At 41.4% G+C, this 17,356-nt stretch overlaps 1 protein-coding gene across 2 annotated transcripts; it reads right to left on the bottom strand.

Moving 5' to 3' along the window:
• Window positions 1-155: 155 nt before the first annotated feature.
• Window positions 156-16,918, bottom strand: LOC137876518 (actin filament-associated protein 1-like 1). 2 transcript variants are annotated; one of them, XM_068716151.1, is made up of 19 exons: window positions 16,772-16,918; window positions 9,593-9,721; window positions 8,782-8,862; window positions 8,554-8,639; window positions 8,354-8,471; window positions 8,160-8,249; window positions 7,788-8,002; window positions 7,192-7,371; window positions 6,997-7,080; window positions 6,374-6,476; window positions 4,321-4,476; window positions 3,926-4,140; window positions 3,585-3,730; window positions 3,383-3,464; window positions 2,977-3,085; window positions 2,595-2,762; window positions 2,339-2,505; window positions 2,015-2,140; window positions 156-1,682 (listed from the first exon to the last, which is right to left on the bottom strand). In XM_068716151.1, exons 1-19 carry the CDS (start codon window positions 16,791-16,793, stop codon window positions 1,656-1,658), a joined length of 2,304 nt encoding a protein of 767 aa, XP_068572252.1. In that variant the 5' UTR covers window positions 16,794-16,918; the 3' UTR covers window positions 156-1,655. The 2 variants fall into 2 exon arrangements, with proteins under 2 accessions (XP_068572252.1, XP_068572253.1); XM_068716152.1 differs by lacking the exon at window positions 16,772-16,918 and adding an exon at window positions 13,078-13,431.
• Between the last annotated feature and the right edge of the window lie 438 nt (window positions 16,919-17,356).

Here is a 17,356-nt window from a genome sequence, read left to right as displayed (position 1 = left end):
CTCTTTTTAAAGAAGTTATAGTCTTGTCTTATTTTGTAGATTTAATTTTCATATTCATCAATATTAGAGATTTAATCAACTGTATGTGCTATAGAAAACTGTTGTCAGTGTCACTTATTCAGAATAACGAGACATAATGATTCTAGAAAGAAATGTTGTTGCTGATTTTTTTAATGTTTTTTTGTTATTATTATTTAAAGTTTTGCATTCACCTCCATTGTAATGGAATTTCGAGAGACATGGTTTGAATTTGTGTAAAATAAGATGTAAACTATCCGTCATGTACCACAATGGATAAGTGAGACATGTTTATTTTTGTTTTATTTGGGTGAACTGGCAATGCAAACATAATTACCTTGACTTTCCATAACCACAAAAAAAGCCTAAGCTGTCAAACTGGATAGTAAAAGCATTTAATTTAAAGTGTGTTTTCTCCCACAATGCAATGCCAGGAAAGTAAGTTGGGGAGCGCCTCACAACTAAAAACAACAACTACAGAGCTGCCACTGATTGTGGATGACGGTTATGAACTCGCTCTATGGACAAAAATAGACTTACTGTATACAAGTTTTCTAATGTGTCATTGTCAGTAAGTACAAACTGGTAAATTATGTTGATTTGTTGAATAGCCTACTAACAGCTTACATGTGTATTTGGACGCCCTAAAAATGTTCAAACAAGTGCTTACATTTGATTTCACCACTAGATAGCGCTCATAGTTCAGAGTTGTAATTCTGCTGCTGGTTTCTTACAGTGAACTTCTCTTTTGAGGAGGTACCACGCTGAAACAAAGGAACAAAACTCATAGAAACAGTCCAGGAGACAACATGTCTTGATAAAGTAATCATTTACTCCAACATGTGTGTTTGTTCATGTCGCTGTGATGATCAGGGAAAGCAGACACAAGCTGTTATCCTCACGATTACGAAGTGGGGCGTTAAGGCTAATTTCCAAGACATTAGTGTAATCACAAAATACAACAAGATAAAGTGCAAAAGGCCAAAAAATACACATATAACGGTTAAAAAACAATAGTTTCACATTGCAATAATAAACATTTTACTTGTTTGTTTCAGGAAGTGTCATACTCGATATGCTTTCCTCATGGTTTAAATACACCTCACAAAATGTGGGATACTTTTCTTATTAATAAAGATAATTTAAGGTAATAATCATGTCTTTACTTTTGGTTTTCATTGTACATTGACAGGTATCCTCTTATAGGTATAAAATCAGTGGAAGTCTTGCCTGTAACTCTGAACTCACAGTGTTCATGAACCACACTCTCCCTTTGTGATGCATTTCTATGAAATAATCACATTTTGGCTTTCTGCAGCCCTGTGCAAATGTAAACACACACGCAAACTATACTGTTCATAGTGATCCACATTAATACTGTACTGGTACATCAGTGACGTCTGTCATATGTACAGTGGTTGAGACAGCACCGTGCTGCCTCTACTTGCAAAGGTTCCTCTTTTTCTTGATAGTTAAGAGGAAAGATTGTTTCAGTCTGTCCTCTTCCCCCTTTTACCTCTGCTTCTTCTTCCTCATCTCTTTCCTCTTCTTCCCAGTGCCAGTTATCTCAAACTGCGTCTTCTTTTAACACATCCTCCCTTCACATGAATCCATCTGTTGATCTGTTTATGTTCAGTCTAGGTCCCCTTCTTTGACTCCCACTCCTAGAAACCATGACACAGCAAAATGTGAGGAAAACATTTCTAGCTGTCCTCATTTAAACACACACACACACACACACACACACACACACACACACACACACACACACAGTTGTGTTTACATCACTTTAGTGGACATTACATTATTTCCTGGAGACTTACCTTAAACCAAGTCCTCACCCTATGTTGTAAAGATTTACATTATGGGCACCTGCCTTTTATGCCCAAAAGGAAGGTGAGTCCCCACAATGTGACTGTGAAAACAGATTTCTGTCCCCACAACATGAGTAATACACACACACACACACACACACACAAACACACACACACTCTACCTTTGCCTTCTGCATGACGTTCCCCTTGGAGGAGGCGTAAAGAGCTGGTGGGCGTTTACGAAGCTCAGTTGCTGCGTTGATGGGCACAGTCTCATTATAAACCTTCTCCACCTTACTGCCCTGTGCCTGCACACACACACATACATACACACACACACACACACACACACACACACACACACACACACACACACACACACACACACACACACACACACGTCAGATTTCACTCATTTAGGATTTACAGTAATTGTGTGTCTAAATGTAGGTGTCCAGAGCTTGATAAATGACTGATGACTGATCGTCTCTGCTGTAGCTGCCTACCTTGACGCTGATCTTGGTGTCGGTGGGAGGACCCAGGGCTCCTCTAGCCAATGATTTCTTCAGGTTTTCTTTGACCTCTGTCAGTCTGAGCTCCAGCTCCACCCTCTCCTCCTCTTTCTGTTTACACAGGGCCTCCAGCTTGACTAACCGCTGTTCCACACCATGACCTGCACACACAGACACACACACAAACTTAAGTTAGTACTGCTACAAAGCTGAAGTCTAAACAGTGCTGTGTGTATGATTTGTCTCGGACCTGTAACACTCTTCATCTCCTCCTTCACCTCCTTCTTCTCCCTGCGGAGGGAAATCAGCGCGTGTCTGAGCTTTTCCTTTTGCTTCTCCAGTTCCTCTTTCTGAGTCAGGTAACGCCTGGCGTCCTCCTCTGCACGCGTTTTGCCATACCGTCCGTACTGATTTACATCTAACAGAACACGTGGCAGAATATAAATAGACTGAGTATGATGAGAAAAAATAATTAATTGAGCTATTTAACTATCTACTTTCACAATCTTTTATTCTTCACCGCAATCGGGACCAGGAGAAGCCAGGTGGGACATGTCTAACAATTTTCACCCACATTTTCATAGCAACAATCTTCGCCCGTCTAATCAATCATGAAAGGAAAGGAGACTCACTGGAGGCGTGTCTCTTGATGGCGGCCTGTTGTTCAGTTTTTTCTGAGTCCCTGCTGGAGAAGGAGGCATGACGTCTCACCTGTCCAGCTCTGCTCTCAACATCGCCCTCCTGGAGGAAAAACAAGTGCATTTTCAAAATCTACATTTCTGGAGCCCATTTTATTTTGATGCATCTGTGTGTTTTTTTAAAAAACTAAATCTGTACAGCCAAAGCCATGAAGGGGGACTTATTGTAATTTAATCATGTTTAATTCCAAAGAAATCAAGCATGTGCATTAGCAAAATAATTGAGGCAGAAGTCTCATGATGATTTAAGTCATTTAGATAAATCTGCAACTGAACATGACAGGAAGAGGAGAGCTCGGCCATGTTTAATGATATTGAATTTTATCACTGGTTTCCTCACCGCAACGCTTTCATAGACATCATCATATGTTCTGGAGTCTGTCGAGGCGCTGCTGGAGGAAGTAGCAGTGGTAGTGGCCCACCTGAGAGGAAAAACACAGAGACAGATAGTAATTCGGGATGAAAGCCAATGTTAGGAGACAGAAAACTCTAATTGAATACATGTGGAAACACGCAAACATATTCTGTAGGAAGTGCCTCACAGGAAGGAGTGCCTCGCAGCATGCCGGATGTCAGTGAGCGTATCCACGTCGATGTAGTCGTAATGCAGCTCTTCAGGGAGAGTGGTGCTGCCGGTCTCTGCGAACAACACACCCAGCCAGCGGCCGAGATCCTCTGAGCAGCTGGCCTGATGGACACACAACAAACAAAGCTACTTGGTTTCTAGAAAAATGTAGGTGTCATCCCTGTGCACATGTTAACTTTCTGTCTCATCTGTATCCACAATCTCATGAAAAAAAGAGTCAAGAAAAACAAACAAATCGGCCTAAATTAAATCTCCTCTGCCGGTATAAACTGATCTTTTGACACCTCCATATAGTACCTCTAAGGATGCTAGTTCGCTGCCAGCCTGCAGGATACAGAAGGAGAAGGGATGTTTGGGGCCGAGGCCACCTGTCACCACTTCTGCACCTTTGAGCGGTACCACGATGGCCGGTGGCCCTCGGTCCCCGGGGTCCTTCTGCAGGTACAAGGTTCCTCCTCGCACACCACACCAATGCTCCTTCCAAGAGCCACTCAGACACACACTGAGGAAGCCTGCGGGGGGGAGAGGAGGAATGTGGAAGTGATGAAAAGACCGCAGATGTGGACATTCTTTTTAAAGCTGTGAAATACTTCTGCCAATACTTTAATCATCAATCAGTCACTTAAATATCCACAAACTGACCAAACAGCCAGTCAATCAACCAAGTAGCATCGTGATCAATGTGTCCTCACCACAGCGTGGGTTTTCATGGTGACCAGAAGACGAGGGAGGCTCTCCTGGTAACGGAGGTTTCCGTTTGGAGAAAGTGATGATCCGGTTGATTTTCTTCCCGGCCGCTCTGCTCATTGACCCCGTCAGCTCTGAGAACGCTCCACGCTTTCCCCTGTCTAAAATCAAACACACCCCGGTCAAACGGTGATGGGGCCGACCCTGTGGTCATCGGGTCGAGGAGCACTTGATATACAGATTTTGGGAGGTGAATCTTACATGATGTGCTTCCATCATGCTGCCTCATCGGTGTAGTGTCTAGCTGTGTTTGTGTTAATACTCCCTAATCCAAACTAGAATAACCACCATGCAGTTCTGCCAACCAGTCATGTTGCAGTTTACATCCCTGTCTGTCCAAAACATCATCACTTCATCATTTTATCCTATCAGACATTTGTGTGAAATTGTCTTAATTATCATATGAATTCTTGAGTTTAGGTAAAAAATGGGTTGTGTGAGGTCCCAGTGACCTTTGACCAAGAAATACAAATGTCACCAGCGCGGATTTGCTCAGTTACATTAAAACTTGTAATGAAAAGAGGAACATTCTTGTGAAGTCAGGATTCATTGTACATTCAGAATTCAACAATAATATATTGTATTCAGAGATCTTTTTTATTTATTCATTCAATATATCCCCTGAGTGTGATAGCGTGTTCATACTACATGTACCAGGTGCTGCAGCGCTCGGTCCGCCCTACTTCCTATGATGTCAGTGGGAGACAATCGCAGGAAGACAGGACAGGAAGGATGTCATATCTGTTCGCGCCTCACTTCCTGTCTCTCCCTCTCTCTCTCTCTTGTCTTGGTCAGTAAACAGGTTGTAACAACACTGAAACAATATGACTGTGTTTGACCCAACATCTTAGATCCCCTGGTTTATCCTTCCTGATTTTGTGGATAGATAAACAGAAATAGTGTATGTGCTTTAGATCAGACTCTTAAAAGGATGTGTTTGTGTGCTTTTGTTTTTGTGGAGACTTCAAGACTGTGAGAGTGAGGATATTTTTGGAAATCAAGGACAATTTAGTCTTCACTGCCTCTAATTTACAGACACTTGTCTTGTTTATAAAATTCTGCGTGGCTTTGCTGCTCCCTCCCTTAGTGCTTTTATAAATCAGAAAACAACTGATGATCGATCAGACTGTAATTTATTCATTTAACCTAAAGTGTGCTTTGTTTTATTTTTGCTATACAGACAGTATTGCTGTCCCCATTACAGAAACACAGGGACTGCAGTTGAAAATTGCTAAACTGGCGCATTTACGGAAACATCTATTAATGAGCACTGTGGCTGTAACTTTAATAAGGACCATCTGAGGGCAAAGACTTGGTTTTATGTAAAGGTTAAATTTCGGGGTTAGGGGCCTCTAATACTAGTATTAGCACTTTTGCACAACAAAAAATGTATCACTGATGTTGTAGGTTTTTATTAACAACATTAAGTTTGTAATATTTGGTCTATCCTCATTGATATGAATAGAGTGGAAGAAAAAATAAGTTGAATAAACATCTATTTAAATCAGTTTCAACAAAACAATGAACATAACCTTATTTTTTTTATTGCTCTCTTCACTAAACAATAGAATATTTATAATGACTAATCTAGAACTCTGTGCTGTTACATAAATGCATCCAATGAAATGTGAGTTGGGTTAACTAACCCCGCCCATCATTTAGTGGACTTGACGTTTGTAGGAAGTGTAGAGTTATGTCATAGTAGGAGGTGAGTTTTTGGGTTCAAGTTGGCAAAAACTTTCTTTAATTAATTTCACCCTCCCCCTGATCTAACAAAGTGAGACAAAGAACTTTAAAATATGTGTCATAATTAAAGTAATTATTGTCTAATTTACAATAATAACAGACACCTTACAGTAGTTTCTGTCGCAGACAATCACAACACAAATCTCACTATGATGATGATCTAATCTCTCAGCTTTCAATGAAACTATGAAATAAAAAAAAGAGTCAAAAATGACAATTGAATCAATAATTTGCTTGTGAAGGTAAACCTACTCAGTGAGTCACTGGTGTCCCGTCCTGGTCCCTGTGCAGTGGACTGGTTTTCTGCTGTTGGCCCGCTGTCTGAGTCGGATGCCTGCCGGTCACTCTGCAGCATCTGGCAAAGAAAAAGTGGAAACCTTCATTACTTATTTTTCTGTTACATATTAACATCATATATCAACCCTGTTTGAACGAATCCCGCTGTCCGCTGACTCATGTCAACAAAAGTTACACGCAAGTTTCTTGAAAAAAAGTCCTATTGACTTTATGTATTTTTTTAAAAGCTATTCTGCCAACATGGGGTGTAACTGCCATGTCACCATGCATTCTGCTCGTTGCCAAAACTCTGTTGAGGTTAAGAAGCTCTTTGAAGGCTGCCCAGCTCTGCCACCGCAATAATGTCACCTCACTCACTATGACTAGAAGCCAAAGGAACAGTTGTGTCATGCGTGGGCTGAAAGAGGCGAAGTCAGCGACAGGCATTGAAATGTAAAAACTAGAGTATAGATTCAGAGAGGCAACTGTTTGACTGAACCTCATTTGGACAGACAATGTAAGGCATTTGTGACTGTTTTATCTGGCAAAAACACAAAGACCATACTGTAGCTAACACACACAAAGACACATGCACACACCTTGTCAAGCTCCAACTTCCTCTGTATAATGGGAGAGGTGGATCCTTCAGTGTTGCTACATTGGCTTCCAACATCTTGCACCACCTGGTTCCAGAAAAAAGAAAACGTATGTTCTCCCTGCAGGCATATTCCCCCTTATCCTCCCAGACTCTGTCTGTCTCAGCACCAGACCTCTGACATAGTGAATAAAGGTACCTTGAGCCACCGCTGGGCCTGCTCTTTACTCAGAACAGCCAGGACCAGAACTTCGCCTCCAGGCAACGAGAAGCGCAACTCGTGTCTCTTTTTCCGGCCTTCCTTTGGGACGTAGATGACGTTACACAGATTCAGCGGGAGCTCTGTGTGGGGAGTGCTCTCTTTGATGCTCTTATAGCACTATAAAGGGAGATAGTAGGATGCCGTAAACACAAAAAATACTTTGATGTTTCATTTGATGCCATTTCAATTTGGTGCTAAAATATAACCTTTGAAAAGAGTTTGTAGATTAACATTATATTGCATTATTTATATATATATATATATATATATATATATATATATATATATATATATATATATATATATATATATATAATATATATATATATATATATATATAAATAAATATATATGTATATATATATATATATACATGTATATATATATATACATAAGTATATATATAAACATACTTATTATTTGATGTTTGTTTGTTAGAGTAAGATTTATCTGAGTTTTCCCCCAAATAACGCCAGATATAGATTAGATCCTTTGGTTTGAAAGAAGAAATAGACAAAAACAGCTCTATTTACCTGCAGTTTATTGTCTCTGACAACGACTAACTGTTTGGCCCATTGGCCAAAGCGTTTCTTTCGCAGTAGGAAGGCACAGATGCGGCAGTCTTTAACCGGTTCATCGGGACTCTCCTCAGCCATCCATCTCTGAGGTCGCTCCCGTCCTTTGGCCTCCTCTTCCTCTTCTTCTTCGTAAGACTCGTATGAGCTGCTCAGAGCATCCGAGTCATTGTCTGAGCAACAAAAATAACACATCTGATTAATTTACAAAAAAAAATTCTGGTTCTGTTTATCCATGTATTCTATCTTCTTCATGATCATAACATGCCTCTGTTTGTATTTGTACATTTGAATTGCAACATGAGAAAGCACGAGAGCGGGTAGACCCACAGGAGTTTTTGGGCGGCCCATTAATCCTGGTGGTGGGGTAGTTATTGTCGGCATCTTCATAGTAGGCATCCTCCACAGAGTTCCTGGAAGCTGCAGGAGAGGAGCGGAAGATGAGATGAAGAAGGAACTTCTAATAATTCGGTTGGTTGCAATTATTCGTGCACATTTTTTGTTTTGGAGTTTGTGTACAGAACTGTTCATGTTTGTGGTGAAGTACTGAGGGGCGGATCCAGGATCTAGAGGAACAGCTTCTTCATAGTAGTCATCAGGGAGCGGGGTGGTAGGCAGAGGAGGGGGCGTGTCAGTTGGTGTCTGAGGTGAAAGTTAAAGGTTTTAGTTGCGAGGACAACGGAGGCAAATTGACTGACGGTTACATACCGTGTAGACGACTTACAGATTTATTGAGATGAGTCTTCTCCTCTTCCTCTTTGTGCTCCTTCTGCTCCTCTGGAGACGCACTGAGCATGTGCAGATCACAGTCTGATGGAACAGCAGAGGATTCATGTTAACATAAAGATAAAACATAATACATTTTATGATATCATGCATGTTGTAGATGTTGTGGTATGATTGGAAATATACACTTATGATAACACTGAAGTGGTTTGAAAGGTCTACTCACCGAAATCCTCAAACAGCGACTCTACAAAACTGGTGCCATTGCCATAGAGACAGCTGTTCATGTAGACGTCTGATCCATTGACTGTGGAAAAGATCAATTCGGGGTTGAAAATAGTATGAAAGTTCTGCTTAGGATTGTAGTGTGTGCTAGGGTCAGGAGGGTCAGGATTGAGTGAGTTGGAAAAGTTTGCCAAACATCGCAGACGTTTTGGAAGTGTTTTAGAATAAACATAATAGTATTTGGCTGTAAAAAGCTGAATTGAAGTGTAAAATGATAATGTGCTGAGATCAAACCCTTAACCCAGGTCCATTCAAACAATTGTGAGTACGTGTTACTATCAGGATGTTTTGCTCTTCTCCTTTCTCTGACCTCTCGTTATCCTCGTCTAACATTTACATTTCATTATCCTCTTACCACAATCCTCTTATCCCCTCCAACATCCTTCTGTTCATCCCCCAGACAAACAAGGATTTACTGACAAGACTTCACGAAGATTCAATGTCCGTGTGCATATTTCTAAATGCGAGACAAATACTGTACTAATGCAGTGTTGCTCAGTTGCAGTATGGCAGGCTCATGACAAGAAAGTTGCCCCATTAAAAAACGATGAGGAAGAAAGAAATGCTCTGTCCTTTTCTGAATAAACACTGTAATAGTATGAACAAACCACTCAGAAAGGCTTTGGCTGCAAGAGTCAAGAAAATAAGTGCTTACTTACTGATGTAAGAAGACTCAATTCAGTCTCAGTGAAATAACAACAAACCCAGAGGTTATGCACACCGTCCCATACATCAGAGACTTAATTCCGTACCTGACAGCTGCATCGAGTCCAGGGTGATGCGTATGGAGGCCATCTTGTCAGCAGTGGCAGGACTGACCGTCTCGTGGTCCAGCATCTTCAGCAGAGAGCCCAGCTCGTTCACAAGTCGCTCCATCACGACTGAGGACCACAGAAGAACATATTAGTATTGTGTTTGCAGAGTGACGATAAAATATGCTTCGGTGCCATAAAAAAAGGCCCACACAGAAGACATATTATGAAAAAAAAATGTCAGTGCTTGTGCACATACTCTTGGGTATCTGGAGTGCCTATGAATCCACAAACTGTTTTTCAACCCAGTCAGGTTTTTTGTGGGCTGCCTAGATATGATTCAACAAGCCATATTTGGCTCCCCTTCCTATGTCAAGTGTGGGCTCATTAGAATATACCGTTCCCCATTTGAGTATGTCCATCCGCCGGTGGAGAACGAACTTTGCAAAGGTGTGCCATATTTTTCTTGCAAGCCAATAAGGGCAGACTGGGCTTTTTCCTGAGGGGGGCTTAAAGAGGCCGGCGCCAAAACGGAGCATTTCATGCAAAGGGTGAATATAGTTTTTGAACATTAAAGCATGTAAACATATTCTAGTAGAAACCCTGAATACAAGTACGAGCCTGAAAATGAGCATGATATGTCCCCTTGAACATGGCTGAAATTCTTATGCTATTAAAACAAGTGCATCAAATATCAATTTAGCACACGCATGCAAGGCCACATAGGCAAGTGTGAGCGAAACTGGCAGTTCTCGAGGGGCATGAGGTCAGTTTGGAATTCATCGTACCGCCTGTTGCAACAGCTGAGATATTTAACATCCTAACACATCGCGCTGTTGATGTTGTCTGCCTCAGAGTCCATCTTTCTGTTTGTTAGAAAGTCTGTTCACTCGTCCCTTCACCACCACCGATTAAGTCCCACTTTCAGTTTAGATATTTCAAGCTTGCTTTGAAAAATTATTATTTTCATGTTCAACACTGACATCCTGTGTGTTTTGTTGACCTTGACATTGTTTCAAAAAACTCTGACACACTCTCACACATCCTGCCTGGATGGAGGAGGAGTCGGAGAATAGAAGGAGCTAGGGAGGATGGGGCAGGAAGCTTCCTTCCCTAAAGGAAATGGAGCCAAAGTAAAGAATAAAATCTGTACTTCCACTTGAGATAGAATAGGATATGGTTACCAAGCTGCCTGTTAGTTCATTCAGCTGCTTGTTCATTCACAAGCGATGTCTGAGAGGCAGACATCTGACATGAAGAACATTAGTTTAAGTCTGAAGCAGACAATAGCAGGTAACAGGCTGACCATTAATTAAATACTGGATATTGGCCACTATTGATAAGATGAAGTATTATTCCTGTCATTAAATAGATGGAGTGGATCTTTAAGAGTTTAAGAGCTGCTAACCCTAAAATTATTTTGATTTCAGTTTGAGTTTAGTGGAAAGTTGGCCTTGACCCACGAGCTCTTTAAGTGGCTTTTTACACACTGCCAAGAAAAATATTTGGGGGAAACATTAAATCTTTGTCATATTTGGCAATAAAATTGTAAAGTCAACAATGTTGCGTCACCCAAAACACAAACAAGGTTGAGTGGAAGTTCAAGGACACGTCAGCACAAATCACTGTGCTGCCCACAGAGAAAGTAATCTACCTCCTTTATAAATCTTCTCTCGCAACAAATAAATAATAATAAATATCTTTCTTACGCTCTGAATAAACTCTGGGAGCACTAAACAAAGTATTTTATTTCATTTTTATCAGGAAGATTTTTTTATGTGTCATACAGGAGCTAAAAAAACTTCCTCAGTGACAAGTGGTCAGATGTTAAAATGAATGTGAAAAAGATAAAAAGCTGCAGCAGGTAAATATGGATGTTTAAGAACAAAATAAACTAAAATATGTTTTTACAGGGTTAGATTAAATATGATGAAAACAGTCTCTCTTCTCACACACAATGAGGACACAGACAGACAGACAGAGAGAGAGAGAGAGAGAGAGAGAGAGAGAGAGAGAGAGAGAGAGAGAGAGAGAGAGAGAGAGACGCTCTCACAGCCTCCTCCATCATCTCCCCAGTCTGACAATACTCTATTGTCTCACCAAGGGCCAAAATTAGATGACCACAATGCTCCACAAGACCACAGCAAACAATACAATGTCAGAAACTCCAACAAAAACAAAACAGGAACTAACACACGCACACACACACACACACACACACACACACACAGTCTAAGAGGGGCGTGGTGCAACACAGCTGCATCGCTTCGATCCATGGGCATTCAGGGTAAAGGATATATCTCAAGCAGCTGTGTGTGTGTGTGTGCGTAATATTTCTCGGCCAGCAGCTGTGGTTTCCTGTCTTAGCTGTCGACAGTCTCTCCACTCCCTCTTGATCTCGACTCTCTCCTCCATCCTACTGCGAGTCTCACCTCCTCTCCCTCTCCCCCATTCACTATCTATTGAATAAGCAGTCAAAGAATTTTCTCTATTGATCTATTGTACTTCACTTATCTACAGGAAATGTTGCAACATGGGCTGAAAAAACACAAGATTCAATGTAATCAATCTGAGAACAAACAAAGCCAGCGGCGGACTGATGGAGCTTCAGAATGGGCCTTTGGTCTATTTTCTGTTTCTTGAAGTCTGACTTTACAGTCCAGGCCGACCATTCAATTCCGTCTCTCTCTCTCCTCTGATTCTGTGTGTCTTTCTCTCATTCTCTCGGGGGGCCGGAGGGTTCAGAGGCTGAGAATCAGCTGCTCTGGAGGCTTGTGGTCGGTCTAACCCACAGAGGCATCTTTGTAACCCCCCATTCCACACACACACGCTCACAAACACACACACACACACACACACACACACACACACACACACACACACACACACAAATGGCACATATTTCCTCTTTGAATTTGCAAAGGGACATTCACTTAACATGCTGGGAGCACTATTAATTTGTCTCCTCTACACAGGGATATAGTCTTACACAGAGCAAAGATACAGTCGCAAGACTTTGGAAATTATGTTTGTGCGTTTCCACCCACGTTTGTGTGTCCGACTGCTGACGGGCCTCCAGAGGACGGTCAGTCATGAGACCTGGGCCATGCGACTCTCATTTGAACCGATTTAGCGTGTTTGGTTGCAGCTCAGAACAAAAACAACTACTACTGCTCACTGCTGCTTATCTCACCACGTAATGCTTATGAGCAGGGTGACAGAAAAAATACTTTTCTCCTCCTAACCTGACGCGTTGACTCCCATCCATTACAAATCCAACCCATTAATCACAACAATCCAAGGTTAACCTCCCTGACTTGCCTCTCCCATCCAAACCATCCAAATCCCTTCCTTTTATTTTCTTTCCCCTTCAGGACAAGGAAGAAAACAGATGACAGCACTGACATTATGTTGATGATTCATTGATGGTCATTTTGCCTTACACACAGAATTAATTTTAACAGGAAAATTTAAGTTTTACTTACATGACACATCCAACGTGTATGAAGCTGCTGTTTTGTGCTACAGCTGGCTCCCTCTTCCTGCCTCCCCCTCTCTCCAATAGAGGCTGAGGTCCCTCCAGATCCCACATTCTCCCTTCCACTCCTTTCTCTCTCTCCCTCTCTCATCCTTTCCTTTTAACTCCTTTCTCTCGTCTGCCTTTCATCCATCCCTTCTCCAGACACCCATCCTCTTCATACGGAGGTCAGAGTTCAAGTCTTGGCGTCTCCCGCCAAGCTCCCTCTCAGACAAAAGTCTACTTCAGAGATTCAGCATCCTGTAATTCATATTTTCGTGACAACAGTAGATTGTGTCACTGCACTGGTTACCGTTCAGTCTGACACGTTAAAAATCCCCCCCTCAGAAACCAAACTGGCAAGATCTTTAAAAAGAAACAGCTGGGAGGGAAATAGTGGTGGAATTGTCTCTTTTTCACATTCTTTCAGTATCTTATCACTTTGCTCAGATAGTAAATGGTGAGGACACACAGGAAACAGACGAGCATGACACTGTGGCACAGCATGAGTCTAATTTAAAACCCGACTGTTGAGCTGTGGTCTCCCCAGGTTAGGAGCCATCCAGACAGTCACTGTGGGAAAACAACATGCTTTGGCCTATTAGCTCAACAAAGAAGATGTTGATGCATACTGGTGTGAAAAAGAATCCCCATTTCACCAATTGAAAGAAAAAGTAAGACATTCTGAATTCTCTAATGTCTGTATTGTGAATATGAAGCTGGAAACCAGAGGATGGTTAGCTTATCTTATCATAAAGACTGAAAACCGCTAGTCTGGCTCTGTCCAAAAGGCAACAATATCTGCCTATACCAGCATCTCTAAAGCCCACTAATCAACATGCTGTATCTTGGTTGTTTAATCTGGACAAAAACGTGTTTAATAATTACATATTGCATTAATTAGAGAGCAAGGCTAGCTGTTTATCCCTGTTTCAAGCGGTTGTGCTAAGCCAGTGGTTCTCAAACTTTTTCTGTCACGCCCCACTTTGGAGGAAGAAAAATGTTCATGCACCACCGCCCCAACTAAATTGTAACAAAATGGTCCATGTTGATTTTTTATTGAAATAACATGTTGTGACTCCTCCATCTGTGCTTTTTCAAATAATAGAGTAAAGAAAATTGCAATCACTTTCAAGTAAACCAGATTGCTCCATCATATAAAAACAAATAAAATGTGCAATCACTTTGTTAGAACAATGCAAATAAAGTTCTATCTGTGCAAAAAGAACTAATATTTAGAGTTTTACACTGCATATCTTTTCAAATCAACAATAACAGGTTGCACGGTGGAATGTGGCGAAGGGAAGCAGAATGCCCACAGCCCTCTGTCCAATGAGTGGAGCTCACGTGTGAATTGCCAAGGAGCTTGGTCGTCAAGCTTAACCTGTTAACGGCGTAACGTAAACATTTACACAAAAGTACAGGCATTTTGCCATGTATTTATTAATGACTTAGTTTTATGTCTGTATACTTTGTACTTTTGTAATATGTGAAGTTCTCAATAAAGTTCTTGAAATAAAAAAATTCTCCATTTCCCCCTGCGCCCCACCTGTAATATCACTGCGCCCCACTAGAGGGGCGCGCCTCACAGTTTGAGAAATACTGTGCTAAGCTAAGCTAACTGGCTGGTACCTCTATGTTTAGCTTCTGACAGAGTGGTATCAATCTTTTCATCTAACGCATATTTCCCAAAATGTCAAAACTTCTCTTTTAAAGTTGGATATTAGCATTAAATCAAGCGGCACCATGTCATGTGATGGCGCCGCTTGTGTCGAAACCACTGAAACACCCCCCCCTCCAACTAGAGAGTTTAAAGGAATAGTTCAACATTTGTTAAAAAATGCTTCGTTAAAGGGTTAGATGAAAAGACACACACGCATGCTTGCACATGCGCGCACACACACACACACACACACACACACACACACACTATTATTCAATGGTTGGTTTTTGTGACAGTACTTCCTGGGAGTGACATGGTAGTGGTAAAAATATAATCATCAGCTGGACAAAACATGAGGTCTTTTTCCTGTTTGGTAAAAGAGCATTATCACCGCATCAGCTAAGTTTCCACCTACACAACAACAACATGGACAGACCTGCTGCTTTTGGAAATCGCTGTTGCAGAAAATTTAAATGTAGTCGATTTGCAGTACAGCTCACACTGACTTAAAATTAAAGCTAGTGGAAAGAGAAGGGTGGGTGGAGGATCACTGGGTGAGAAGGAAATAGGGAAAAGGAAATGTAAAGGAACCATGGTCGAGGTCAAGGCTCGTCAGTCATTAAACAGAGATTGTTACTCCCGTAGTACTAATGGTGCATCATCCAAAGCCATTTTACAACTTAATTAATCTCCCATTTGTGGCAGCAGTTGAAATACTGGCTCAGAGCCCTTTATCAATCATTCCTGTGTTTCTCCACAGTGAGAGTATTTTTCTTCGAGAGTGCACGGATGCTCAAAGTGGCCACAAAGCTCGTGTTTCAGTTGGAAGAAAAAGCACAGGTGAGAACAGTACATTGAACGCTGGTTGATTAATGGTGGCCTTGGGGCTCTGGTGTTGGAGGTCACTGTACACGCTGGCTCACTGTCACGACTCACTGAAACACAGCCATCGTTAGTGTTATTAGCAACACATGTGCTCCTCTCGCTAGTAAGTCAAAATGTCTGATGTGACCAAGGTGCCATTGATGGTGAGTAGATGCTGAACCCACGGTGGCATTTAGAAAAAATATCATAATTCATACGATTATCATCACCATCATCACATGATAGTCACGATTACAAAGATGTGTAAGAGCTTTGACCAATATCAGTATGTTAGACTGAATTTCGTTTGTAAAACTATTTTAGCTCAATTTATCATTTTATTTTTGTGTAAATTCCCTCCTTGCCTAACTATTGGGCCTATAGGGTAAAAGCATGCATGAATGCTTTTCCTCTTCCTGATTTTTGTGCTGAATGGTCATTGTTTTCCCTCCAGATAATCACTTGTGATCCTCTTTTGCCAGATTTTCAATTAAGGCCACTGCGTCGTCACCTGGTGTCACCATAATGCAGCTTCCTGTTTGCAGCACTGTCGCCTGAAGGGGTTTAGAAACAGAGCGGCCATTGAGCTGCTGCAGCTTCACCTCCAGCAGCGCTGCTTCCAACGAGGCACTTCTCTGTTGGTATCGGATTGCGTCACACTACCTGAGTGGAGAAGGACAACCTCCTCCATCCACGCACACGCACACGCGCACACACAGCGCACCAACCGGCGTGGAGGTGATATGACGTCACTCGCCCGTTATTCCAAATAGGAGCCCGGGCGCGAGGCGAGACTCAGATAAACTGACTTAAGCTGAACTCAGTTAAAATAAAAACCATTAACCCTCAGTTGTTTATAATGTATTAGCATATGCTAAGCGTTGTAGCATTTTCTTGTGATGAGTTTAAGTGACAAGTGTGTTAGGATAATTATTCTTTTAGTGTATTTATCATGTTTTGAATTGTATTTATCATGTTTTGAATTATGTCACGCGTTTGTGACCGTTTATACTTCCTAAGAAGTGTGCTTCAATGTACATTTAATGGCATTAGCTACATTTATGTAGGCTTCTTCACAAAGTTGAAGAAGCCTGTGATTCTTACGTGTGATATTAAAAGAGAGACTGTTACTCACCACTTTCGCGTTTGGAGTCCATGTCTTTTAGAAACTCAGGGTGTGCTTATTTCCGGTAATAATCCTTTCGTAGTTTCATTCAAAAGTTACGGTTGTTAACATGTGAGACGTGTTCGCCTCACAGCGGAGCTCCGTCAGCCTCTGTGCGGCCAAAGTGAGTCAGAGTGGTCGCTGCAGTTTATAGTTTGACTCGGTAGCCGCTGGTTCATCATCCACAGCTCCCCTGGGTCGTAGTGCTAGTCTGAGCACTTCTACTAAGCATTGAGTTTACCCTGCAGTCTGTAGGTTTACCACACATTTCAAAAACATGACTCTTAAAAAGTCTCATATTGAAGCAACACTAGCCATATTTGAGGAGATGCAATCCACGATATGTTGTTCATTTGTGTTTTTATTGTATGACTGCCAGTGGTAGAATGTGAGGCGCATTACAATAGTATTTATAAGCCTTATAGTCCACCAGAATTCAGAAAGAAATATTGTTTGTTTTTTACTGAGATTACGATTTGGAATACAAAACATGACTTTATCAAATATGATGCACTTTTATAGCTTAAACTACCCAACAGTAGCCTATATCAAGTT

Source organism: Cebidichthys violaceus, unplaced genomic scaffold, assembly GCF_023349555.1.
Source record: "Cebidichthys violaceus isolate CVI_PGR_0920_01 unplaced genomic scaffold, fCebVio1.0.p SCAF_20, whole genome shotgun sequence".
Lineage (NCBI taxonomy): Eukaryota > Metazoa > Chordata > Actinopteri > Perciformes > Stichaeidae > Cebidichthys > Cebidichthys violaceus.
Note: the sequence above shows the minus strand (reverse complement) of the source record. Positions and strands in the feature narration are given on the sequence as shown.